The 25,614-nt window shown below is 54.4% G+C and overlaps 3 protein-coding genes across 7 annotated transcripts; 2 read left to right on the forward strand and 1 right to left on the reverse strand.

Moving 5' to 3' along the window:
* The first annotated feature begins 3,425 nt into the window (after positions 1-3,425).
* On the forward strand, positions 3,426-10,062 carry LOC138810689 (galactosylgalactosylxylosylprotein 3-beta-glucuronosyltransferase 3). Of its 2 annotated transcripts, none has more exons than XM_069997883.1 (5): positions 3,426-3,690; positions 5,069-5,243; positions 8,077-8,437; positions 8,640-8,930; positions 9,574-10,062. In XM_069997883.1, exons 1-5 carry the CDS (start codon positions 3,603-3,605, stop codon positions 9,670-9,672), a joined length of 1,014 nt encoding a protein of 337 aa, XP_069853984.1. In that variant the 5' UTR covers positions 3,426-3,602; the 3' UTR covers positions 9,673-10,062. The 2 variants fall into 2 exon arrangements, with proteins under 2 accessions (XP_069853984.1, XP_069853985.1); XM_069997884.1 differs by having other exon boundaries at positions 3,609-3,690; positions 5,004-5,243.
* Positions 10,063-10,244: 182 nt separating this feature from the next.
* LOC138810688 (rod outer segment membrane protein 1-like) lies at positions 10,245-12,824 on the reverse strand. The gene is made up of 3 exons (XM_069997882.1): positions 11,740-12,824; positions 11,078-11,324; positions 10,245-10,977 (listed from the first exon to the last, which is right to left on the reverse strand). The coding sequence occupies exons 1-3, from the start codon at positions 12,327-12,329 to the stop codon at positions 10,756-10,758; spliced, it is 1,059 nt and encodes a 352-aa protein (XP_069853983.1). The 5' UTR covers positions 12,330-12,824; the 3' UTR covers positions 10,245-10,755.
* Positions 12,825-12,896: 72 nt separating this feature from the next.
* LOC138810685 (echinoderm microtubule-associated protein-like 3) lies at positions 12,897-24,874 on the forward strand. 4 transcript variants are annotated; one of them, XM_069997877.1, is made up of 22 exons: positions 12,897-13,192; positions 14,056-14,227; positions 14,309-14,569; positions 14,649-14,762; positions 17,476-17,543; positions 17,701-17,824; positions 18,043-18,213; positions 18,369-18,438; positions 18,522-18,632; positions 18,857-18,952; positions 19,586-19,741; positions 19,897-20,038; positions 20,404-20,555; positions 20,882-21,007; positions 21,092-21,223; positions 21,820-21,887; positions 22,619-22,707; positions 22,779-22,876; positions 23,000-23,087; positions 23,978-24,076; positions 24,343-24,473; positions 24,581-24,874. In XM_069997877.1, exons 1-22 carry the CDS (start codon positions 13,171-13,173, stop codon positions 24,782-24,784), a joined length of 2,694 nt encoding a protein of 897 aa, XP_069853978.1. In that variant the 5' UTR covers positions 12,897-13,170; the 3' UTR covers positions 24,785-24,874. The 4 variants fall into 4 exon arrangements, with proteins under 4 accessions (XP_069853978.1, XP_069853979.1, XP_069853976.1 ...); XM_069997878.1 differs by having other exon boundaries at positions 14,312-14,569; XM_069997875.1 differs by lacking the exon at positions 12,897-13,192 and adding an exon at positions 13,810-13,948.
* Positions 24,875-25,614: the final 740 nt, after the last annotated feature.

Genomic DNA, 25,614 nt, shown 5'->3' on the forward strand with positions numbered 1-25,614 from the left:
GAGGAAATTAAAGTCATTTTTTTTTCAAAGTAGAAGCTGTTTTTAGATTACAATTAAAAAAAAAAATCTTCCATTAATCCAGGCACCAGTGATTTACCTTTACAATTCTAGATACTCAGGAGGCTGAGATCTGAGGATCCAGGTTTGAAACCATCTGAGCAGAAAAGTCCCAGTGAGACTATTGTCTCCAATTACCCACCAGGAAAGAGGAAGTAGAGCTATGGCTCAAACTGGTAGAATGCTAGCTTTGAGCAAAAGAGATCAGGGAAATAGAACCCAGGCCCTGAGTTCAAGCCCTAGGACTGACAATAAAAAGAAACGGACTGGGAAGGTGGCTCAATGGTAGAGTGCTTGCCTCACATGAGGCCCTGCGTTCATTCAATTCCTCAGCATCACATAAGCAGAAAAACCCAGAAGTGGTGCTGTGGCTCCCATGGTAGAGCAATAGCCTTGAGCTGAAGAGCTGAGGGACAGTGCCCAGGCCCAGAGTTGAGGCCCCACGACCGAAAAAAAAAGAACATGAAGATTTTTTTTTTTTTTAAATTGTATTTTATTTTATTTGAGAACATACTGTACAGGGGGGCTACAATTACATGGGCAGGATAATGCATACATTTCTTACCAAGCATTGCAGCCTCCTCCTTTGTTTACCCTTCACTTCCCGGCCTCCCCCCTCCCCCCGAAGATTTTTTTTTTTAAGGAGGCCCTTAGATTTGTTTTGGGCATTGACATTTGTACAATGGAGGCAGAAATTGCTGATTCCAGATGGCTTCTAGGGTTCTGATTTGTGGCCAGTTAACATTTTTTTTTTTAGTTAGTCACACTTCTACTTTCTGCTTCTCTTTGTAGTTATTTCTGCATAATTTTTAAAAGCTTTACACAGGGCTGGGAATGTGGCTTAGCATTGAAGTGCTTGCCTAGCATGCACAAAGCCTTAGGCTTGATTCTTCAATACCACATAAACAGAAAAAGCTGGAAGTGGCGCTGGAAGTGGTAGAGTGCTGACTTTGAGCAAAAGAAGGTCAGGGACAGTGCCTAGGCCCTGAGTTCAAGCCCCAAGACTGTCAAAGAGGGAAGGAAAGACGAAGGAAGGTAGGAAGAAAGGAAGGAAAAAAATGGTAATGTTGTGGAACTCAGCAAAACATTTAATTATAATTGGTGCAATCAGTCAGCAAAGCCCAGGGTCTAAGAAACCCTAGACTCAGTCACTGAGACAGAGCCACCGGGCCACCTGGGAGAGACAAGAGGACCGTTGAAGATAGAAGCCACAGCAAATATTAGAAATAAAGCATTTCACGCCGGGCGCTGGTGGCTCACACCTGTAATCCTAGCTACTCAGGAAGCTGAGATCTGAGGATCGCGGTTCAAAGCCAGCCTGGGCAGGAAAGACCGTGAGACTCATTTCCAATAAACCACCAGAAAACTGAAAGTGGCACTGTAGCTCAAGTGGTAGAGCACTCGCCTTAAGCTGAAGTGCTGAGGGACAGCGCCCAGGCCCAGAGTTCAAGCCCCATGACTGACAAAAACAAAAACAAGAAATAAAGCATTTCATACTATCTGTTGTCCTGGACTTCATTCATTGAGTTGCTAAGTCAATCTGAGGAGGCTACAGTGCAGGTCTAGCATTGAGTTGCAACACTAGCAGGCATTGTCTGCTGATCTGCAACACTAGTATGTGCTGCCTCCTAGCTATGGAAGCCAAGTGGTCTCCAGGCTGGTGTTGGCTCTGCTACTTAGGAGGCTGAGACCTGAAGGATCTTAGTTCTAAGCCAACCTGAGCAGAAAATGCTATAGTAATCCATGTCTAATTAGCCATGCTGGACTGAAGGTGTGGCTCAAGTGGTAGACATACAAACTAAGCAAGAAGTTGAATGATAGCCAAGGCACCAGCTGGGCATCTGTGGCTCATGCCTATAATCCTAGCTAATCAGCCCTGAAATCCTAGCTACTCGGGAGGCTGAGGTCTGGGGATCATGGTTCAAAGCTAGCTGGGGCTGAGACTCTTCAATTAACCACCTGAAAACTGAAAGTGGTGCTGTGGCTCAAATGGTAGATCACTCCCTTTGAGCTGAAGAGCTGAGGGACAGCCTGTACCCAGGCCCAGAGTTCATGCCCCATGAGTGACAAAAAAAAAAAAAAAAAAAGCCAAGGTAAAGTGGTAAGTGCTAGCCTTGAGCTGAAGAGCTCAGGGAACAGCACCCACGCCCAGAACTCAGACCCCACGACCAAAAAAAACAAAAACTTTTGCAGTTCAATTTCAATAAATAATATTTATTTTTGCTGGTCCTAGGGACTTGAACTCAGGGCCTGGATAGCCTCTTTGTGCTCAAGGCTAACCCTTTACCACTTGAACCACCTCTGGCATTTTCTGAGAAATTTATTGGAGATGAGTCTCATGGACTTTCCTGCCCACTCTGGCTTGGAACTTTGATCCTCAGTCTCCTGAGTAGCTAGGATGACAGGTGTGAGCCACTGGTGTCTGGCTAACTACTCTTTTATTTTTTTTTAATTTTTATTGTAAAGGTGATGTACAGAAGGGTTACAGTTACATAAGTCAGGTAAATTGTATTTTAAATATTCAGAGAAGTTACACCTTGGGATTCCTCCTCTGTTATTTTTCAAAAGGCAAATTGAGTGCTGAATACCTTGTAAAGTGATTTTAAAAAATCTGTCTGTGAAATCCCCTAGTTTGAGAAAATTCAAGCTGGGAGCTGGTGGCTCACGCCTGTAATTCTAGCTACTCAGGAGGCTGAGATCTGAGGATCGCAATTCAAATCCAGCCTGGGCAGGAAAAATCCGTAAGACTATTATCTCCAGAAAACCAGAAGTGGCGCTGTGGCTTAAGTGGGGGAGCGCTCGCCTTGCGCTGAAGAGGTCAGGGACAGTGCCCAGGCCCAGAATTCAAGTTCCACGAACGGTCTAAAAACAAAAAACAAACAGTTCAATTCCTTAGGAGGTAGTGTTTTGCCTTGGCACCTCCTCCTGCCCAATTGCCACCTGCTGTAAACTGGGCGGGAAGAAATGAGAAGGCACATCGAAAATTGCTCGTGGCAATGGCATAATTTTTGTCAATTAGCTTTTTGTCTATAAAATGAGGTCAGCTCTGTCTAGCTCAGTAAGGGCATGAGAGATTCAGAGGACCAGCCTGGCACATGGTAGACCCTAGAGTTCATTCATTTGTGTAAGAAGGATTAAGCAACTTCGTGCTGTGGCTGATGAGAGCGGGACACTAGAACAAATCGATGAGCAGGGGCCGGATTTTTCCCATGCAATTCCACGCTAGCATGAGGGAGGTCCCGCGTGCTCCCAGCCTAGTTTGACACGCGCACTTGACATGCCGGATATGACGCCACCGCCCCTTGGTTCCCGGAACCAGGTGTTGGGACCGGATGTTCGCCCCTCCTGCCCCCCCCTCCGCCGATGACCGGAAGTGGGTCCTGACGGGTGCTGTCAGCCCCAGCTCCTGGGTGCCTGCAAAGAGCTCGAAGAAGGCGGGGTGCAGGGCGGGGCCGCTGCAGGGGCGGGGCTTGCGGGGCGGGGGCGGGGGACCCTTCGTCCCCGCGCCGATCCCCGCCGGCCCGGGCGTCCGTGGCGGCGCGGCCATGAAGCTGAAGCTGAAGCTGAAGAACGTCTTTCTCGCCTACTTCCTGGTGTCGATCGCGGGCCTTCTGTACGCGCTGGTGCAACTCGGTGAGCGGGGCGGGGCCGGGCGGGGCGGGGTGTGTCGGGGCGGCCCGCCCTGGGGACGGAGCTCTGCGCCCACGCGGTCCGTCCCACTCGGCCCTCGGGACAGCCCTCGGCGGCCCCGCGCCCTCGCCGCTCCGGGGCGCTCCGCCTGTCTCCTAGAGGCTGCAGGGCCCCGCAGGACGCTGCCAGGAGCCAGGGTCGACCCCTCTCCCTCGTCCTGTTCTAGCCGGACTGGCTTCCTGACAGGCTCCCCAGAACCCCACATTCGTGCTCTCTCGAGCTCTTGACTTGTTCCCCCGGCCGGCAATGCTCTTCTCTCAGCTTGCCCCGAACACCTATTTTTTTCTCACCCTTGCAGTTTTAACTCACTTGTCATCTCCTCAGAGGCCTTCCTCGACTAGCTAAAGTGATCTGTATTATTCCAGATTCTCTTTTAGCCTCTCTTTATTCCCCTCATGGCCCACTGCAGTTTGTAACGATTTTTTTTTTAACAATTTGTTTCTTTGTGTAGTCTCTACTTCTTCCACTAAAAGTGAAAGGTCTGTTAGGACAGGGTCTAGTCTGTGTTTCCCTAGGAGTATCCGGTGGTGGAACCAGTGGATTTAATGACAGAACTGTGGTCACACAGCCCAGGGAGCAGACTGAACTCCACCTCTTATACAGGGTTTTAAGGATAGTGCCACTGCATGGTCCTCAAGTATATTGGTTTGATTAAAGGGAATATTGATGAGGAGCTGGGAAGTTGGCTCAGTGGTAGAGTGCTTGCCTCGCATGCATGTGGCCCTAGGTTCGATTCCTCAGCACCACATAAGCAGAAAAAAGTCGGAAGTGGTGCTGTGGTTCAAGTGGTAGAGTGCTTGCCTTGAGTTGAAACGCTCAGCACCCAGGCCCAGAGTTCAAGCTGAATGATGGACCAAAAAAAAAGGAACATTGATGAGTTCCTTAGAAATCTAGATTGTAACATTAGGACCATTGGATAGAAAGGATAAAGACAGATTGGTAGCTCTGTGTCCAACTTGAAAATGTTAGATTGTCTAGGAGAGGAGCTTAGTGGTAGAGCGCTTGCCTGGTAATGCAAGGCCCTTGGTTCTACCTGTGAGGGGGGTGGGGGGGGATGTGGTGGTTTAGGGCACCACAGTACATTCCAGTATTCAGGGGTCAGAAGCTAGAAGGTCGAGAATTCTAAGTCAGCCTGGACTATGTAGTAGGATGCTGCCGATTGAAGCAGTGCATTCCAGAGCTGTAGGAAATGCTAAAATAAAATTGTAAGGGATATTGGCTGTGAGTTAATGAAAAGATTTTTTTTGTCCCATTAGGATGCTGAACATTTTATGGTTCTCTGTCCCCACTCCCCTTCCCTATTGGTGCTTCTTGGGACCAGGCCAGCCATGTGACTGCCTCCCTCCCCTGCGGGCAGCAGCTGAGCAGCTCCGGCAGAAGGATCTGAGGATTTCCCAGCTGCAAGCAGATCTCCGTCGCCCACCCCCTGCCCCTGCCCAGCCCCCGGAACCTGAGGCCTTGCCTACTATCTATGTCATTACCCCCACCTATGCCAGGTATGGGTTGTGTTGTAGCAGAGGGATGCATCAACCAAGAAATTGGGTTGGGGGCTGGGAATGTGGCTTAGTGGTAGAGTGCTTGCCTAACATGCATGAAGCCCTGGGTTCCATTCCTCAGTATCTCATAAACAGAACAAGCTGGAAGTGGAGCTGTGGCTCAAGTGGTAGGTACTAGCCTTGAGCAAAAGAAGCTCAGGGACAGTGCCTAGACCCTGAATTCAAGCCCCAGAACTGGCAAAAAAAAAAAGATGATGAATTGGGGCAGATGCTGGGGTAGGGGCTGTTTGTAAGCTAGAGCTGCCAAACAATACCATAAATGAGCTATAAGTTGTGGGAAAATGGATTTTTTTAAAGAACATAACAGTGTACTAGTAAGTATATAAAATTCCTGCTGGGTTTTTTGTTATTGTTGGTAGTGGTTGTAGGTCTTGAACTCAGGCCCCTGGTGCTGTACCTGAGCTCTTTTGCTCAAGGCTAGTGGTCTACCACTTTGAGCCACAGTTCCACTTCTGGTTTTCTGCTGGTTAATTGGAAATAAGAATCTTACAGGCTTTCTTGTCTGGGCTGGCTTTGAATCATGATCCTCAGATCTCAGCCTCCTTGAGTAACTAGGATTACAGGTGTAAGCCACCAGTGCCCAGCTTGGATTTTGAAATAAGACAATAAAATTACAAAAAAAAAAAAAAAATCGGGGGGGTGGGTAGGGAGGTGGGAGAGTGGGGGGGGGACTTGGGAAGGGATGGTAAGGGGAAACAAAGGAGGAGGCAACAATGCTTGCTAAGAAATGTACTCATTATCTTGCCCATGTAATTATAACACCTCTATATGGTATTTTCACAATTAAAAAAAATGAGCAAATTAAAAAAAAAATCAAATCGGGTGCTAGTGCTCATACCTGTAATTTTAGCTACTCAGAACTATCACTGCTTTTGCCCTGGCAGAAAAGTTGATAGATTCTGTCTCCAAAATAACCAGCCAAAAACAAGGCTGCAAGTGTGGACCAAATGGTAGAATGCTAACCTTGGAAATTCAAGTCCCCATATTGCCACTGAAATAAATAATTAATTAAAATTAGAGGGCTGGAGATGATGCTCAGTGGTAGAATGCTTGCTTATAGCACTGAAGAAAAAAAAAGTGGGAAGGGAACTGAAGGTTGTGGCTCACACCTGTAATCCTAGTTACTTGGATCCAGTTTCAACAACAACCAGCCCAAGCCTTGTAAAGGCCTTACAAGACCCCATCTAAACTACTAAGAAGCTGGGTGTGGTGGCATGCATCTGTCCACATCCCAGCTATGGTGGGAAGCCTATATAGGAGGATTACAGTCCAGGCTGGCCCAGACAAAATAGTGAGACTTATTTTTTTTGTCGGTCGTGGGGCTTGAACTCTGGGCTTGGGCACTGTCCTTGCTCTCTTCAGCTCAAGGAGAGTGCTCTACTGCTTGAGCCACAGTGCCAGTTCTGGTTTTCTAGTGGTTTATTGGAAATAAAAGTCTCATGGACTTTCCTGCCTGGGCTGGCTTTGCACTGCGATCCTCAGAGCTCAGCCTCCTGAGTAGCTAGGATTACAGCCATGAACCACCAGCGCCCAGCTATAGTGAGACTCTTATCTTAAATATAATGAAAGAGATAAGGATTAGAGGTGTGGTTTCAGTGATAGAACACTTGCTTAGCAAGTTATGAGGCCCTGAGTTCAAATCCTAGCACCCCCCCCCAAAAAAAAAGCAGTAGAAATAGGCCAGTTATTTTAATTTCTAGAAATGCCTTCACTAGCTATCATGTACAGCGTGTTACTCTTTACCACACAATGTGCTAAATGTTTGACATTTGTGTTAAGTCAAAGAATAGCTTTATTACTGATAAAAAACCAATTTGGAAATGTAGTTTGGGATCTGCAGCCAAAAGGGCCTCATAACACATGTGCATCTCTGGAGTCAGATGGCTGCGCCATCTCCACACAGGCAGCTCTAGGTCCCCTCCACCCACGTGCACATTCCTGCATGCACCACCACTCCTGGGGCAGGCAGCAGATGTCAACGATGACTGAGTCTTCCTCCCTGCAGAAGAATAATGGAGGAACTCCTCTAGAATCCCTCTCCCTAGACACCCAGCACAGGAGGAAAAGAACCTGAGAACCTGGTCTCCCAGTGTTTTCAAAAAAGTCATGATCATGTTTACTTTTACAATAACATTGTTACAAAGTATTGTTATTCCCATTTTACAGCTGAGTAAAGGGAAGACTCAGAGCTAACCATTTCTCCCAAGTATTTCAACCTTAGGTTACACAGCTGGGATTCAAACCCAGATCTGTGTGGTGGTCCCAATGCCTGTGTGGTTAGTTGATTGTCTCCTAGGTTTGAGGTGGGTGGTGGAGACTGATTAGAATGGCAGGGCAGGGCAGGTGAGTGTGGGCAGGGAATTGATGGTTAATAAAGAGGGCCCTTGGAAGCTGGGTGCCTGTGGCTCACGCCTGTAATCCTAGCTACCCAAGAGGCTGAGATCTGAGGATCACAGTTCAGAGCCAGCTTGGGCAGGAAAATCTATGAGACTCTTATCTCCAATGAACCACCAGAAAACCAGAAGTGGGGCTGTGGTTCAAGTGGTAGAACGCTGGCCTTGAGCTGAAGAGCTGAGGGACAGCGCCCAGGCCCAGAGTTCAGGCCCATGACCTACAAAAATAAATAAATAAAATAATAATAAAGAGAGCACTTGGGCACTGGCTGAGGAGAAGCTAGGGAAGATAGTAACAGTGAGCCAGGAGAAGCTTTGTATTATCCAGGCTGCAGTGAGCCCAGGATGCCATGTACCTTCCTGCATCTCTTCCCCTGCAGGCTGGTGCAGAAGGCAGAGCTGGTGCGGCTGTCCCAGACCCTGAGCCTGGTGCCCCGGCTACACTGGCTGCTGGTGGAGGACTCCGAGGGCCCTACCCCGCTGGTCTCGGGGCTGCTAGCTGCCTCCGGTCTCCTCTTCACACACCTAGCCGTCCTTACCCCCAAGGCCCAGCGGCTTCGGGAAGGAGAGCCAGGCTGGGTTCGGCCCCGTGGTGTAGAGCAGCGAAACAAGGCCCTGGACTGGCTCCGGGGAAGAGGGGGTGCAGTGGGAGGGGAAAAGGACCCACCAGCACCAGGGACCCAGGGAGTCGTGTATTTCGCCGATGATGACAACACCTACAGTCGGGAGCTCTTTGAGGAGGTGAGACCTGGGATGGGAATGGGGAAGGAGGCCAGATGGAACTGCCTGCATCTGTTACCTTGGTTACCAGTGTCCCTGAAGGCTTCTGGGTGAGACATGGGGAGCAGAGTCGGGCAGAGTGAACCAGGTGGTTCTTTCTGCTGTTCCCTCCCCTCACCCCTCCCCGGGCCACCCGTGTTTCTTCTCTCCCCATCTCCGTTAGATGCGTTGGACCCGAGGTGTCTCAGTGTGGCCCGTAGGGCTGGTGGGCGGCCTGCGATTCGAGGGCCCTCGGGTACAGGATGGCCGGGTTGTGGGCTTCCACACGGCATGGGAGCCCAACAGGCCGTTCCCTGTGGACATGGCGGGATTTGCTGTCGCCCTGCCCTTGCTGTTGGCTAAGCCCAATGCCCAGTTTGATGCCACTGCTCCCCGGGGCCACCTGGAGAGTAGTCTCCTGAGCCATCTCGTGGATCCCAAGAACCTGGAGCCGAAGGCTGCCAACTGTACGCGGGTAAGGGGGATGGAGGTGGCACAGAAACCCAGCTCTGGGACAGATAGGTGGTTGGAGAAGTGGGGCAGTATAAGCCAGGTGCAGTAGCTCACGCCTGTAATCCTTGCTCCTCAGGAGACTGAGATCTGAGGATCATGGTTCAAAGCCAATAGGAGCAGGAAAGTCCATGAGACTCTTTATCTCCAATTAAACACCAAAAAAGCCGGAAGTGGAGCCATGCCTCAAGTGGTTGAGTGTTGGTCTTGAGCACAAAATGCTTAGGGACAGCACCCAGGCCCTGAGTTCAAGTTCCAGGCTGGTACAAAAGCAAAACAAACAAGCAAACGGGCAAGACCCAGGGAATGGGTATTTGAACAAGGAGGGACGTTCTGATCTCTGATCAACCCTGCTTACCCTTCTATGGGACAGCTGGGAGCTAGGGAGGAACAGCGTTTGCTGCCACTGAGTGTCACAGACTCCTTGGAGCCCGTGAGGGCAAAGGAACAAAGCCCCATTTTAAAGACACTGACATCCCCTCCACCCCTGCCCTTCACACAACCTAGCCAACACCGAAGGTAGAGAGGGAGGGAGCATCCACTGTCCATCAGGCTCCAAAGGCCTGGCGATGGCCGGTCCTGGCTGTAACTGAAACCCTTCGGCACAGGTGCTGGTGTGGCACACGCGGACAGAGAAGCCCAAGATGAAGCAGGAGGAGCAGCTGCAGCGGCAGGGCCGGGGCTCAGACCCAGCCGTTGAGGTGTGATGGAGGCTCACTCCGGCTTCGACCTCACTTTAGGCACAGACCTCGTGGGATTGGGCTCCAGGCCTATCCAACATGTGCTACTGCAAGTCTTGACCCCTTAGCAGAGGCGGCTCCTCTGGCCCCAGGATGTGGTGTACCGCCTTCTCCCTTCCCCAGCCTGCCATGTGGAACTGTCCACAGGCTGGGGACAAGCAGCTGTTGTGTGGAGCCAGGTCAGCTCTGCCTGGGGTGGAGCAGGACAGATGGACTCAGCAGGGGGGGTGGCTGAGGAACTGGGTAACTTATTGGGGCTGGGCATGCACTGGGGGGGCTGGAGGAGCTGGGCTGGACCCTCCCCACCTGAGCATGCGGACCCCTTCCTACCTCCAGAATAAACAATCTCAATCTGAAGGGGCCTTCTGTTTTCCTTTGCTTGGCATACCTTGTTCATGCTCCGTGCTTCTGAGAGATGTGGGCACCTATAGGCACCTATTCCTGCACGGGCCGGGCCAGGGTCAAAACTCTGGAGTCCTGGCTTCCCCTTCACACAGAAAGGCATTTTTTGTCATGCACTCCATGAGAAAGAACGATGGTTTCCATCCAAACACTTTATTTACAGAGCCTGCACCAGAGGCCATCTCCAGCCCTGCAGGGTACTTTCCCATCACCCAGTGTTTTTCTCATATCTAGTGGCTTTGACCACAGGGCTGGTTCCTAGGAAATCTAGTTTCTCACCCCAGTCTAGCCTGTGACTACCCGTAACCCTTCTAATTCTAGGAGTCTCCTCCTAGAGTCTTGATGAGGAGTTGGAGTTTGCCAGGCATAGGGTGGCATCCTGCCTGTATTCCTAGCTACTCAGGAGGCTGAGATCTAAGGATCACAGTTGGAAGCCAGCCTGGGCTAGGAAAAGTCTGTGAGTCCCTTTATCTCCAGTTAACCACACAAAGAAAAAAAGAAAAAAGCTGGAAGTGGAACTGTGGCTCAAATGGTAGAGAGCCCACCTTAAGCAAAAAAGTCAAGGGAGAGCTCAAGACCTTGAGTTTCCCACATTTGTCCATCCCTTCCTCTTCCTCTGCCCCTGTGCCCCATCCCAACTGCAGATTGCTAGGCCTCCTCTGGCTGATCCTCCTTGGGAGGGTCGTCTTCTGGTGGGGCTTCCTCAGGCGCTGGTTTGTGGGTACCCCCTCCTGGCAGCCACGCTGTTTTCAGCATGTCTTTCAGCCCACTGGGGAGGAGGTAACCCTGGGTTTCTCCTTCCCCATCAATGACCCCTCCAAGCCCCTCCAGCGCTGTCTGCAGATACCTCAGGCCGAGGAGCACCAGAGCCTGTGGGAAAAGCGAGGGTGGGGGTGGTAGTCAGTGGTTCCCAGAGCCCCAGGGCTGAAGTCCCAGATGGAAGGGGACCCAGGGTCCTTTGCTGACTCACCTGCAGCAGGAATGTGACAGCCAGCATGCTGCCCAGCGTGCTAGACAAGTCCTGCAGGTGTCCCAGCAGCACCTCGTGGCACCCTTGGGCCCAAAGGTTTAGGTTGCGTTGTCGGGGATCGAAGAGAGGGTGGGCGTAAGGGTCTGAGAGTCGGCTTTGCAGGCAAGGCCGGGGCGAGTGGGGGTTGCAGCAGGAGAAAGGGACCCCGTCGGTCAGGTACAGGCCTTCCACATTGCTCTGGATCCGGCTGCAAGGCAAGGGCTTAGGATGTTGGCCAACTCAGGCCTGGGGGAAAAGCTGTGTGTGTGGGGTCCACAGGAATTAAGGAGGGAAAAATGATAGTAAAACATTTATAGACTGCTTTACTCTGTGCCAAGCACGCATAATTCACTTATCTTCACAACTCCTAGCAAGATAGGCACTGTTATCTACATTTTATAGAGGAGGAAATGGGCCCAGAGTGGCTTTGGCAACATGCCTCGGGTGGCACAGCTGATACATAACAGAACTGTAACCCCAATTCTCAACCACTGTGTTCCATTTGTTGCCCGTCTGGATGGGATGGGGGTGGGGAGGGGTGGTTCAAAGCAGCAGGAGGGCCTGGAGTGCAGGGTAGGGGGCGAGGAAAAGAAGGAAGAGAAGGGGAGAAGCAAATCACTCACTCAACCACATCCTGGTCATTGGGGTCCAGGTAACGGCTGCTGACCCACTGGACCCCAAACCAATCCTTGTAGCCATGGCGCCCGCAGCAATGATGCTTCAACTGCAGCTCATCCATCAGTCGCTTGGCCTGACAGCGCCCAGGCACCTCAGTGTCCTTGTAGTGAGCCAGGGCGATCCCCAGCCCTTCCTCCAGCCCCTGGTCCAGACTCATAGGCAAACCCAGGGCTAGCCCCAGGGCAAGGATCAGAAGCCCTCCGCCCCCAGCTGTGCCAGCCGCCAGCAGCGGGCCCAGGACGCCCCGCCAGGGAGGGAACCGAGCCGCATCCAGACTGGCCCGGCTGGCTCCTGCCGCCCCCAGCCCGGTGCCCAGAGCCACCGCCCCCGCCGCCAAGGCGGTCTGCGGCAAGGCAGGGAACCGACAGGAGGGGGCCAGGAAAGTGCCCAGGTGCCTCAGCTGGGCCAGGAGGTGCCCACTAGAGACCAGGGTGAGGCCGCTGGCTAATGCCAGCAGCCAGGAGAGGAGCCAGAGCCCTTGCGCCAGACGGATGCGGGCCTGGAGGGGCAGCACCAGGGGCAGCACCGGCGCCATCTCCCATCTCTGCCCGAGGGGAGAGTGCAGAGCCGTCGGGGATGACGGATGGCCAGGACAGGGTGCTGAGTCAGCCCGGCCTGGCTTGAGCTAGGTTAATGCCATGCTGACCCCAATACCCTGGGCATCCTCCCACTGGGCCTTAACCCTCTGCCGGCCCCGATTCTGGATGCGCGGGCCTTGCCCCTTCGGGAAAGCCCCGCCCACGGGCACAGCGCCCACTTCGTGACCCCGCCCTGCCCCTTCGCGGAAGTGGGGGTTCGACCGGCCCGGCGGCGGCCTGGCTGCAGGGCGGGGGGGGTGTGGAGAGGAGACCTCGGGAGCCCGCGCCCCCTCCCGAGTCCCTTGGGATCCCGGGACGGGCGGGGGGGGGGGGGACCCCGGAAGGGCTCGGAAGCTCGAGTCCAGGAGCGGTCAGGGGCCGGGCCCGCCCGCGCACAGGGCCGCGGGGCCCGGACGGGGAGGGGTTACCCGGCGTCCCCCCCCCTCGGGTCCGCCCCCTCCCCCCCCCCCCCGCGCTTCCTGGCGGCTCCGCGTCCGGCGCCTGTTTGTGCTGCTGCGGCGCTGGGGCCCCGGGACGGCCCCGCCACCCCAACCCCGGGAGCCGAGAGCCGCCCCGGCGGGCCCCGGGGGGGCTGCGGCCCCGGCTCCCTAGCGCCCCCTCCAGGCCCCATCCCCGCGCCCGACAGCGCCCCCCCGAGGGCAGGCACGGCGCCCCCCCTTCCCGCCGCCGCGCGCGCGCCCCGGGGTGCTTCCCCTTCCCCGCTCCCCGGCCATGGCCCCCGCGGCGTAGACAACTCCTCCGCCGCTGCCGCTCGGAGCCAGCCGGGGGGGCCCCCGGATGGACGGGGCCGAGGGGCCCGGTGAGTACGGGGCGGGGCGGGCGGCGCGCCTCTGCCCGTCGGTGCCCGTCGGCTGGCGAGCCCGCGTGCTCCTCGGCCCCCGGTGTGGGGGGGCGCTCCGGGCATCCTCCACTGCCCTTCCGGCCGCCCCCCCCGAGCCCCTGGGGTCCTCCAGCTGTCACCTCGGCCTTCCTGAACGCCCGGCTACCCCCCCCGAGGACCGCCTCCCCCCCCCCCCCCCGTCTCCCCGTCGCCTGTCACCCCTGCTGTCCCCTGGGAATTCCGAGTCTGTCCCCTGGGACCCCTCCCCCGCGGGTGACTTGGGACGTCGGCTGCGACTCCCGTCAGTCACCCTGGCCCCGCACCCTGGAGCTCCTTCCTGGTCTCTGACCCTCACTGTACCGCCGCGGGCCTCCCCTCTGCCCCCCGCCCCCCCCGGGTCCCTGGCTTGGTTTCTCTGCTTGCTGCTTCTTTTTCTTTTTGAGGCCAGGGCTGGCTGCGGGTGTTGGGAGGCCCCCCGTCCCTCACCCATCCCGCTGCGCCCGCCGGGCTCCCACGTTCCTCGGCGGCACTCCATATTCCCCCGCTGGTACTCTGTGGTACTCCCTGTCTTCGCTTGCGGAGGCTGAGATAGCAGGAAGGAAGCTCTGCCAGGCTTCCCTGCTTTGCCCTGCCAGGAGGAGGCCGCTGATCCCCCGCCGCCCTGGGCTCCGGCCCTCTGGATGCGCCTCCTTCATGCCCGGGGCTGCTGCAGAGGGGGCGGTCCATCGGACCGTGGTGAAGTTTGGGGAGAGGGAGTGTGTGTTGGGGGGGCACAGGCCTCCCTCAACCCTTTCTCCAGGTGGTGGCATTTTTGTTTTGAGTTCTTCTTGTTCCTTTCCCAGAAGAGGGCTCTGCCCAGGACGCCCTGCAGTCCCTGAGCCAGCGGCTCCGAGTGCAGGAGAAGGAGATGGAGCTGGTCAAGGCGGCCCTGGCGGAAGCCCTTCGCCTGCTCCGGCTGCACGGGGCCTCCCCCTCCCTGCAGGGCTCTGGCATGCCAGCTCCTACACGGGACAGGTATTCATGCCCCACAGCCTCCTCCTCCCCCTTCCTGGAGCCTCTGGGGGGGGGCATTAGGTTGATTCGCTTTCTCCCCAGCAGCCCTGCAGCACCCCCAGGACTGCCACCTACATGCAGCCCCTCTTTGGTGAGCCGAGGCACCCAGACAGACACCGAAGTGGAAATGGAGCCGTCCCCTGCGCCCCCTGGCCTGAGCAATGGGCCTCCAGCCCTCCAGAGGGGTGGTGAAGAGCCTAGTGGCACGCAGTCTGAAGGAGGAGGCAGCAGCAGCAGCGGGGCTGGCTCCCCTGGACCCCCAGGGATCCTCAGGCCTGCGCAGCCCTTTCAGCTCGCTGAGACGTAGGTGTTCCGGCCGTGGAGGCTGGGAGGGGTGGAGGATCCGGAGCAGACCTTCACCTGCTGACTCTACCCCTACCAGGCCTCGGAGAAATTCTTCCTCCTCTTCCTCCCCCTCTGAGCGCCCGCGGCAGAAACTCTCCAGGAAGGCAGCTTCTTCTGCCAATCTGTTTCTGAGGTCAGGCAGCACGGAGAGGTGAGCAAGGCCCCTCCTCAACCTGCCCTGTCCAGACACAGGCTCTGGACTTCCCACATTGCTCACCTCACTTTCCTGGGTAGGAAACCAGGTAGGGGAACCGCATTACTCATCAGAATGAGGGGATCAAGCACTTTTGCTCCTCAGGATCCTTGCGGTGTACATGGCACTGTGCCACACCTGCCATCTCATTCAGTCTCTACAGCATCTTTTTTTTTGGGGGGGGGGACAGGGATAGGTGGTCCCATGCAGTCCATTCAGTCCATTACATTGGTAAGGAAACAGGCTCAGAGATAGTAAATCAATTTGCTCAAAGTTACAGAGCTAGAGTCAATCCAATTCTTCCTTTCTTTTTTTCTTTTCTTTTCTTTTTTTTTTTTTTTTTTGTTGGTCATGGGGCTTGAACTCTGGGCTTGGGCACTGTCCCTGCGCTCTTCAGCTCTACTGCTGAAGAGCCACAGCGCCACTTCTGGTTTTCGAGTGGTTTATTGGAGATAAGAGTTCCACAGAGGGTTGGGAAGATGTCTCAGTGGTAGAGTGCTTGCCTTGCATGCTTGAGGCCCTGGGTTCAATTCCTCAGCACCACATAAGCAGAAAAAGCCAGAAGTGGTGCTATGGCTTAAGTGGTAGAGAGCTAGCCTTGGGCTGAAGAGCTGAGGGACAGCGCCCAGGCCCAGAATTCAGGCCCACTACTGGACCCCCCCCAAAAACAAAACAACAACAAAAAAAAAAACAGAAGAGTCCCACAGACTTTCCTGCCCTGGCTGGCTTTAAACCATCATCCTCAGATCTCAGCTAGGATTATAGGTGTGAGCCACCGGCGCCCAGCTTTTTTTTTTTTTATGCCTGTATTTGGGCTTGAACTCAGCGTTTGGACACTGTCCCTTACCTTTTTGTTCAAGACTGGCACTCTGCCACTTAAATCACAGCTCTACTTCTGGCTTTTTGCTGGTCAATTGAACCTAAGAACTTCACAGAGGCTGGGCGCCAATGACTCATGGCTGTAATCAGAGCTACTCAGGAGGCTAAGATCTGAGGATCACTGTTCAAAGCCAGCCCTGGCAGGAAAGTCAGTCGAGACTCTTATCTCCAATGAACCATCAGAAAACCAGAAGTGGTGCTGTGGCTCAAGTGGTAGAGCGCTTACCTTGAGCTGAAGAGCTGAGAACAGCACCCAGGCCCAGAGTTCAAGCCCCACGATCAACCAAAAAAAGAAAAAAAGAATCTCACAGACTTTCCTGCCCAGGCTGGCTTCAAGCTGTGATCCTTCCATCTCAGCCTCCAGAGTAGCTAGGATTGCAGGAGTGAAGCACCAGCGCCTGATTTCAACTCTGCTTTCCCCTGCCCTTTCTACTGTATCACAAAACACCTTCCAGGATTCCAAGAGGATTTTTCCACTCTTATGATTTTCACGCATGACTGTTCTCAGAGCTCAGATTGCCTTCTCTCTCCATCCTGACTTCTTTATTTTTACTTTTAATTTTTTGCTTATTTATTTTTTGCCAGTCCTGGGGCTTGAACTCAAGGCCTGGGCACTGTCCCTGAGCTGCTCAAGGCTAGCACTCTATCATTTGAGCCACAGCACCACTTCTTGCTTTTTTTGTGTATGTGGTACTGGGGATTTGAACCTGGGGCTTCATGCATGCTAAGCAAGCACTCTGCCACTAAGCTACATTCTCAGCCCTCCCTTCCTTCCTTCCTTCTTTCCTTCCTTCCTTTCTTTCTTTCTTCTTTCTTTCTTTCTTTCTTTCTTTCTTTCTTTCTTTCTTTCTTTCTTTCTTCTTTCTTTCTTTCTTTCTTTCTTTCTTTCGCCAGTCCTGGAGCTTGAACTCAGGGCCTGGGTACTGTCCCTGAGCTTTTTTGGTCAACGTTAGAATTCTACCACTTGAGCCAGGCGCCAGTGGCTCACGCCTGTAATCCTACCTACTCAGGAGGCTGAGATCTGAGGATCACAGTTCAAAACCAGCCCAGGCAGGAAAGTCCGTGAGACTCTTATTTCCAATAAACCACTAGAAAACCAGAAGTGGTGCTGTGGCTCAAGTGGCAGAGCGCTCGCCTTGAGCTGAAGAGCGCAGGGACAGCACCCAAGCCCAGAGTTCAAGCTCCACGACCGACAAAAAAAAAAAAAAAAAAAAAAAACAAAAAAAAAAACAAAAAACTCTACCACTTGAACCAGAGCTCCACTTCCCAGCTATTTTGGTGCTTAATTAGAGATGAGTCTCATGGACTTCTTTCCCTGGGCTGGCTTTGAACCACAATCCTCAGATCTCACAGTAGCTAGAATTACAGGCTACATGAGCTGCCAGCACCCAGCTCAGTTTGGCTTCTTGCTGGTTCGGGCCTGGGCAGTGTCCCTGAGCTGCTTTTGCTCAAGTTTAGCACTCTACCACTTGAGCCATAGCACCACTTCTGGCTTTTTCTGTTTATGTGGTACTGAATAATTGAACCCAGGGCTCAATGCTAGGCAAGCACTCTACCACTAAGCCACATTCCCACCCCTTCTTGCTGGTTCTTTTGGAAATGGAGTCTCATGAACTGTTCTGTCCAGGCTCATTTTGAACCTCGAGCCTCTGGATCTTAGCCTCCCAAGTAGCTAGAATTACATGGATGAGCCACCAGTGACCAGCTAGGAACCTTTCTTGTGTCCTACCACTCATCCGTCAAGTGTTGGAACCTGATTCTAGTCTCCTATGTTTTTCTTTCTTTCCAACAGCCGTGGGGGCAAAGATCCCCTCCCCAGCCCTGGAGGTCCTGGGTCTCGGAGAAGCAATTATAATTTGGGTATGTGCAGAGGGGTAGAAGGAGAGACCTTGGATGATGGAGTTAGGGTTTGGGTTCATGCCCCAGGACCTGTATTGGGGGAACTATGAGATAAGATGGGTGGAGTTCTGCTCTGGCTCTTCTGGAAGGGAGGCTGACAACCCCCTTTTTTCTGTAGAAGGCATCTCAGTGAAGATGTTCCTTCGCGGCCGCCCCATTACCATGTACATCCCATCTGGCATCCGCAGCCTTGAGGAGCTGCCCAGCGGCCCACCCCCGGAGACCCTCAGCCTTGACTGGGTGTATCCTGCCCCCCGAGTCCCACAGGAACCACCTTCCCACCGCGGGCCCCTGTTTCTTTTTCTTAGAGGATCTTCCTGGGGCATGGGGACAGAGTCCTGTGAATGGCCCCTCCCATCCTTCCACAGATGGTGCTGCCAGCCAGAAGCCTTGTCATTCTTCTCTCTTCTTCCTCTTGCCCCCGACCTGCCCTTTTCCTTGACGGTGCTTCCCATCCCAGCTATGGGTACCGGGGTCGTGACTCCCGCTCTAATCTGTTTGTGCTGCGCTCTGGGGAGGTGGTCTACTTCATCGCCTGTGTGGTGGTGCTGTACCGGCCCGGGGGAGGCCCAGGGGGTCCCGGAGGTGGCGGCCAGAGACATTACCGGGGACACACGGACTGCGTTCGATGGTGAGGGGCCTGGGGAAGGTGGGCTTGTCTGGAGGAGGGGTTGGCTGGGAATGAAGGAGCAGGAGAGAGAGGTTGACTTGCTGCTCTGTAAACAATGCGAGTTGGGTGGTCTTGAGAGAGACCCCTTTCTCTAGAGTGTCTCCTTCCCTACTTAGCCTTGCTGTTCACCCCGATGGGGTGCGGGTAGCCTCAGGACAGACGGCTGGAGTGGACAAGGATGGAAAGGTGAGGCTGAATACCAGGCAGACAAGATGAAATTCCAGCCTGGCTCTCTCCTTCAAAGCCCTGATCCTTTTCTCCTCTACCAGCCCCTGCAGCCTGTGGTTCATGTCTGGAATTCAGAGTCACTGAATAAGTTGCAGGAGATTGGACTGGGGGCCTTCGAACGTGGTGTCGGGGCTCTGGCTTTTTCAGCAGCGGTGAGCTGGCCTCAAAGCTTCTAGACCCCTTCTCCTTATCCACTTTCCCAGGAAGCCTGGGAAGTTCTGGCTTCCTGAGCTCCACCCAGCCAGTTCTCCTGAGAAGAGGGTGCATGCCAACTTCTCCTGGCTTCTCAAGCTGTGATCGCACCCTCGCGATGATCATGAAACCCCAGGCCTCCAGGGCTCACTCCGTCCTGCCACTGTGTGTCCCCCATCCTCAGGATCAGGGTGCTTTCCTCTGTGTGGTGGATGATTCCAATGAGCACATGCTATCTGTGTGGGACTGCAGCCGGGGAATAAAGCTGGCAGAGATCAAGGTGAGGAGTCCAGGTGGCCTGGGGAGGAGGAGCGGGTGTCTGAGGTTGGGGTGGCATGGGACAGAGGGAGCACACACAGCTTCGGGTTTACCCATTCCCTTCCAGTCTTCTAGGCTCTCTCTCTCTCAGCCATTCTCTCTTCATCTGTGAAATGGAGACCTTAGAAGTTCTGAGGGGCCAAATACCAGTAGCTCACACCTGTAATCCTAGCTATACTCAGGAGGCTGAGATCTGAGGATTGAGGTTTGAAGCCAGCCAGGGCAGAAATATCCTCGAGACTCTCATCTCTGAACCAGCAAAAAGCTGGAAGTGGGGCTGGGAAGGTGGCTCAGGAGAGTGCTTGCCTTGCATGCATGAGGCCTTGGGTTTGATTCCCCAGTACTGGCAGAGAGACACAGAGAAAGGGATTTTTTTTTCTCTTCTTTTTAACAGTGTTAGAGTCAACCCAGGGCCTTGAGAATGCCTCGTGAGCATCCTGTCCCTGAGCTACACCCCCAGCCCAGACGAGCGCCTTGAAAAAAGGATTGTCCTGGCTTCAGTGCCAGGTCACTTATAGGGATGCAGACAGAAGTGAAGGAGAATGAGGGTGCTCAGGGTTTGGGGTGGCCGGACTTAATGTCTTCCTTCTTTCAGAGTACAAATGACTCAGTCCTGGCCGTTGGCTTCAGCCCTCGTGACAGCAGCTGCATTGTTACCAGTGGGAAATCTCATGTCCACTTCTGGAACTGGAATGGTGGAGCAGGGGCTCCTGGGAATGGGACCCTTTCCAGGAAGCAGGGTGTCTTTGGGGTGAGGCATGAATGCGGTGGTGGCATGGGGTGGGACATAGTGGGGCTGGAAGAATGGAGCTGAATACTGTGGACCCTTACACTGCCCCTCTTCCAGCTGTCCCATGACTTCTGGACTTTGCCTTACCCTTTGCCCTCTGCTTTCTGTTCCCCCAGAAATACAAGAAACCCAAGTTTATCCCTTGCTTTGTGTTCCTCCCGGATGGAGACATTCTCACAGGGGACTCTGAGGGGAACATTCTTACCTGGGGGCGGAGCATCTGTGATTCTAAGACCCCAGGCAGAGGTGGTGCTAAAGGTGTGTGGTTGGGGGCTATCGGATGGGATGTCTACCCATGGGGTCTGTGGGAAGAGGTGGAGGTTCCTCATCTGTCTACCTTGAGAGATGGCATTTTTTGGGCGGGGGAGTTGAGGGGGTTCTGCCAGATCTCAGGTTCAAAGCTCTACTTTTGCTGCTAGTTGTCCGGCTTTTGATGAACAGCCTAGGATATGCTTGGCATAAATGGGAAGAATAGCTGTGTTGACAGTCAGAGGGTTTAGAGAAAGTAGGGGCTATTAAATAGCTCAGTGGGTGTGACTCCTCTATTGTGATGACCTAGATTGTCCTTTTCCTTACTCCCCTGCATTCCCAAGAGCCTGACCCATCTATGGCTTTACCAACAGAGACCTATGGGATTGTGGCCCAGGCTCATGCTCATGAAGGTTCCATCTTCGCCCTGTGTCTCCGAAGGGACGGGACGGTGTTGAGTGGTGGTGGGCGGGACCGTCGGCTGGTGCAGTGGGGACCAGGGTTGGTGGCCCTCCAGGAGGCTGAGGTGAGGACTGGCCTAGGGTCGAGGGAGGGAGGGGGAAGAGGAATGGGTAGTGGTCTCATGGGTTCTTCACTTTTCTTTTGGTGTGTGTGTGTATGTCCCAGTACTGGAACTTGAACCTGGGGCCTGTACTCAGGGCTGTCTTTCAGCCTCCTCTTTCACGGCTGTCTGGCATTTGGCTGGTTAATTGGAGATGGAGTCTCCCAGACTTTTCAGTTGGGCTTACTCTGAACCTACATCCTCCAATCTCAGCCTCCCGAGTAGCTAGGATGACAGGTGTGAGCGGATGGTTTGCAGCGGGCTCTTACCATTTGGTTACCACTCTGCAGATTCCAGAACACTTTGGGGCCGTGAGGGCCATTGCTGAAGGGCCTGGCTCTGAGCTTCTGGTGGGAACCACGAAGAACGCATTGCTGAGGGGAGATCTGGCTCAGGGCTTCTCCCCTGTCATCCAGGTTGTGGGGCTTCAGAGCTGGGGGAGGAAGGAGGGAAGCGGTGCTGGGGAAAGGGTGGCAGTGACAGGCCATGTTCTCCTGCAGGGCCACACGGATGAGCTCTGGGGGCTCTGCACACACCCTTTCCAGAACCGCTTCCTCACCTGTGGCCATGACCGGCAGCTCTGCCTATGGGATGGGGAGGGCCACGCGCTGGCCTGGAGCATTGATCTCAAGGTAGAACTAGCTGTCCCTGATTCCTCGTGCTGTACCCACCATGACTTTTGGGGCCATGGCTCCTTCTCCAACATCCATCTGTTCTTCTGCACTTCTCAGAGGCAGCCAATTTTATTGGTATAGTTGTACTGGCTACTCAGATAGGAATTTATTTATTTATTCTGTTGGTTGTGGGGCCTGAACTCTAGGCCTGGGCACTGTCCCTGAGCTCTTCAACTCAAGGCTAGCACTCTACCACTTGAGCCACAGCGCCACTTCTGGCTTTTTCTGCTTATATGGTGCTGAGGAATTGAACCCAGGGCCTCATGCATGCAAAGCAAGCACTCTACCACTGAGCCACCTTCCCAGCCCTCAGATAGGAATTCTTGTGTCCCTAGTGTTACCTGCTCCACTCCCAAGCCTCCTTTTGGTCCAGCAGAAGCTAAATGGTCAATCTGCAGCATAGCTAGGGGCTTCCCTGTTCAGGTTCCTATGACCCTGCCTCTATTGTAGGTCTCTTGCCCATCATTTCCTTGGAAGGAGAGGAGCTTGGAAGTTATCATGACAACAAGGTGTCTCCTAGTTCCCTTACTGGAATTCCCCTTCTCTCCTCCCAGGAGATAGGTTTCTGTGCTGACTTCCATCCGAGCGGGGCAGTCATGGCCGTAGGACTGAGCACAGGAAGGTGAGAGTATACCAGGACCCTGGGGAGATCTGGAAGGGTTGCTGGTAATGGGGAAGGGCATGTGTGACCAAGGCTGCTCAGGGGCCCCCTTGTCTTTCCACTTCTCTGTGCTTCTCCCTGAGACCTGTGCCTCCCTCCCCTGCTCTCCTGTGGTCACTGTCCCTACCTCTTCCCCAGCCACTCTGTTCCTCTGAGCAAGGGGATGGCAGACCAGTATGGGGAAGCAGGGACAAACAATGGTAGGCTTACTGACTCCACAAGGCCCTTGTGGTAGGCCTGCTCTGTACTTTCTCACTTCTTTTTCTTTTTCTTCTTATTTATTTATTTATTTATTTATTTTTTGCCAGTCCTTGGGCTTGAACTCAGAGCCTGGGCACTGTCCCTGAGCTAATTTTGTTCAAGGCTAGCACTCTACCACTTGAGCCACAGCGCCACTTCTGGCTTTTCTGTGTATGTGGTCCTGAGAAATCGAACTCAGGGTTTCATGCATGCTAGGCAAGCACTCTACCACTAAGCCACATTCCTGGCCTCAGTTTCTGACTTCTTTTCTGGACAGCATCAGAAGGTCCCCAGCTTTTATCTGCCTCTCGCTTCTTCCCATTCCCCAGTAGTGGAATGCACCCCTCTGAAGTTCTGATTCACTACCTCCCACCTTGCCTAAGGACATCCTTACCTAAAGACATCCCTAGAGGCCTTTGTGCTTCCTTCTCTCTTTTCCTCTCCTCCTCCAGGTGGTTGGTTTTGGACACGGAGACCAGAGAGATCGTGTCTGATGTCACCGATGGCAATGAACAGCTCTCAGTTGTCCGGTACAGCCCAGGTGGGAGCTGCCCCCAGTCTGGATTCAGATTCTTCCCTGGCCCTTCTTTCTCTGAGTGACTCTCTTTGCAGATGGGTTGTACCTGGCTATCGGTTCCCATGATAACATGATCTACATCTATAGTGTTTCCAGTGATGGTGCCAAGTCGAGCCGCTTTGGCCGCTGTGTGGTGAGGAAGCTGAGGCGGAGTGTGGGACAGGGTCACTGTGGGTATAGGGTCAAGGGATCTGGTGCGTTTCATGGGCAGTCTGGGGATGGTGACTGCATTGGGAAACTCTACCCTTGTTCCCAGGGTCACTCCAGCTTCATCACTCACCTTGACTGGTCCAAGGATGGGAACTTCATCATGTCCAATTCTGGCGACTATGAGATTCTTTATTGTGAGTAGCAGTGGGGAGAGGACATTGGAAAGGGGCAGTTGGAATGGGTTTTGTGGGAGGCTACTGGTTGAGAAAGGATGAAGAATACTTGGGTAATACTAAGGGAATACCAAGAATACTTAGGGAACACCAGATAGGGACATGGAAAGAGTTTAAAATGGAATTGGAGGCCAGGCATGGTGGCATATCCCTGTAATCCTATCACTTGGGAAGCTGAGGCAGGAGAATCTCAAGCTTGGGACCAGCCTAGTCTATACAAGTTCTAGGCCTGGGCTACATGGCTAGAACTGGATTCAAACTGTCCCCTACCATCCCTCCCCCCTCCAAAAAAGGGGGCAGTTGAAATTATACATATAAGAGAAATTATGTGATTTGGAAAAGTCTCAAATCATGCCTTCTCTCCAGAAGGATTTGAGGGAATTTGAAAATGGACTAAGAAAGGATTGTTTTGGAGACTGGGTGTCAGGTGACTCACGCCTGTAGTCCTGCCTGTTCTGGAGGCTGAGATCTGAGGATCCCAGTTGCCAGCTGCAGTAGGAAAAGTCCTTGAGACTCCTAGCTCCAATTAACCAGGAAAAAGCTGGAGGTAGAACTGTGGCTCAAATGGTAATGGGTTGGCCTTAAGCACAGGCTCAGAGTTCAAGCCCTAGTACTAGCACAATAACTAAAGTTTTCTAAGTTTCTTAGGGTAAGTATGGAGAGGCTGGTTTATCTAGGGAGTCTGAACTGATGAGATGTTAGAACTTTCGGGAGTACTCAAAGGTGATGATGGGGGGGTAATGCTTACTGCTGAGTTCACATGTCACCTCTGCTCAAGCTCTTCTTGCCAACCCTTTCATCTTCCTGAGGGAAGGTGGAAAGTGGAATTGAGTGGACCCCCCTCTATGCAGGGGATGTGGCTGGAGGCTGCAAGCTGCTAAGGAATCGCTATGAGAGCCGAGACCGGGAATGGGCTACTTACACCTGTGTGCTGGGTTTCCATGTCTATGGTGAGCAGGAGGGGTGCAGGGCTTAAGACCTCCTGCTGGGAGTCGTGGGGAGACAAGATGGAGAATGCCTCCTGAGCTCTGAATGCTCTCAATACTGGGCCTTTGTGTTCTGGGGTGGGTGTCTAGAAACCTGGCAGATCTAGGCCTGGAGGCTCCTCTGGCACTCATGCGTGGGAATGAGGTTGATGGGTGCCCCGTGGGCCAGGACCCGTGCAGCCCGGGGTGATGGACGGAGGAGGCCTGGCTGAGGAAGGTCTGTGTTCTAGGCGTGTGGCCCGATGGCTCCGACGGGACGGACATCAACTCCCTGTGCCGCTCCCACAATGAGCGAGTGGTGGCCGTGGCCGACGACTTCTGCAAAGTCCACCTCTTTCAGTACCCGTGCGCGCGCGCCAAGGTGAGGCCCTGGGGGGTCCGCGGGGTCCCACTGAGCCCCCCGCCCGCCCGCCCCCCAGGGGTTCCTGTCGCAGCCGCCGCCGCAACTTTACACGGTGTCTGGTTCAGGCACCGAGTCGCATGTACGGGGGCCACGGCAGCCACGTGACCAGCGTCCGGTTTACGCACGACGATCTGTTCCTCATCTCCCTGGGTGGCAAGGACGCCAGCATCTTCCAGTGGCGCGTGCTGGGCGCTGGGGGTGCGGGGCCGGCGCCCGCCACGCCCTCCCGGACCCCGTCCCTGTCTCCCGCCTCCTCCCTGGACGTCTGATGGGCCGTGGACGGGACGTGGACCGGCCCTGCTGCGTGACTCCGCCCCGCCCGAGCCCCCCAGGTGGAGGGGCGACCTTGCCCTGGCTGACTCCTCTCTAGACTTCCAGACATTCCCGACCGTGCCTTTGCCTGGAGGGGACGAACGGCACCCTTTGCACACACTGTACAGACCCGCTGTGGCCGAGCCGGGCAGCCCCAGCCCGGGCCTTCACTCGCGCTGCCTGCTGAGGGGCAATAAATAGAAAAACAAACTCGCCTCCGCTTCTCTTTTTCCTTTTTGTGGGACGCGCTTCAAAAGCCCTAAGGGGTGGCGGGGTAAAGGCAAAAAGTGGAGTGTGGAGAAGGGAAAGGGAGCGAAGACCAGTCATGCAAATAACAGGCAAAGCCGCTTGCAAATCAGTCCCCGAAGCGCGAGGGCGCGCGAGCGCGGGGGCCCCCGGGCCGGAGACTCGGACAGGAGAGGGTTAACCCTCGCTCTCCACTCCCGCCCTCCGGGGCGGGGCCGAGCCGCGGCGGAAATAGCCGAGCGCCGTCCGCGGTTGGCCGGAAAGAGCCGAGCGGCTTCCGGAAGTGGCCGATCCGCGCCGTCCTGCGCTCTGTCCGGAGCCGACCGCCCGGCCTTGTTCTCCGGATCGGCCGAAGGTGTTCCGGAAGGAGGCGAACGGCGAGGCGGGCCGGGCCGGCCTTCCCTCCGGGTCGGCAGGGCCGGACGTCTGCTAGGGGTGGCACTCGGGAGAAGGCGGGGGGAGCCCGAGCTTGGCTCCGGTCCGGCAGGAACCGAGCCCGTTCCGGAAGCAGCCGAGCGGCCCGGCGCCGGCCTCGGCGTCC

This window comes from Dipodomys merriami, unplaced genomic scaffold (assembly GCF_024711535.1).
Source record: "Dipodomys merriami isolate MVZ:Mamm:240054 unplaced genomic scaffold, mDipMer1.0.p SCAF_505, whole genome shotgun sequence".
Taxonomy (NCBI): domain Eukaryota; kingdom Metazoa; phylum Chordata; class Mammalia; order Rodentia; family Heteromyidae; genus Dipodomys; species Dipodomys merriami.

What these genes read in the sequence shown, in the direction of transcription:
- LOC138810689 (XM_069997883.1), top strand. Translation starts at nt 3,603, where the DNA reads ATGAAGCTGAAGCTGAAGCTGAAGAACGTCTTTCTCGCCTACTTCCTG. An exon ending in ATTACCCCCACCTATGCCAG is followed by an intron (nt 5,244 to 8,076) that starts GTATGGGTTGTG and finishes CTTCCCCTGCAG; the next exon opens with GCTGGTGCAGAAGGCAGAGC. An exon ending in GTCGGGAGCTCTTTGAGGAG is followed by an intron (nt 8,438 to 8,639) that starts GTGAGACCTGGG and finishes CATCTCCGTTAG; the next exon opens with ATGCGTTGGACCCGAGGTGT.
- LOC138810688 (XM_069997882.1), bottom strand. Translation starts at nt 12,329, where the DNA reads ATGGCGCCGGTGCTGCCCCTGGTGCTGCCCCTCCAGGCCCGCATCCGT. An exon ending in AATGACCAGGATGTGGTTGA is followed by an intron (nt 11,325 to 11,739) that starts GTGAGTGATTTG and finishes CTTGCCTTGCAG; the next exon opens with CCGGATCCAGAGCAATGTGG. An exon ending in CTGTCACATTCCTGCTGCAG is followed by an intron (nt 10,978 to 11,077) that starts GTGAGTCAGCAA and finishes CTTTTCCCACAG; the next exon opens with GCTCTGGTGCTCCTCGGCCT.
- LOC138810685 (XM_069997875.1), top strand. Translation starts at nt 13,894, where the DNA reads ATGCGCCTCCTTCATGCCCGGGGCTGCTGCAGAGGGGGCGGTCCATCG. An exon ending in CGACTATGAGATTCTTTATT is followed by an intron (nt 23,088 to 23,977) that starts GTGAGTAGCAGT and finishes CCCTCTATGCAG; the next exon opens with GGGATGTGGCTGGAGGCTGC. An exon ending in ACCCGTGCGCGCGCGCCAAG is followed by an intron (nt 24,474 to 24,580) that starts GTGAGGCCCTGG and finishes TGTCTGGTTCAG; the next exon opens with GCACCGAGTCGCATGTACGG.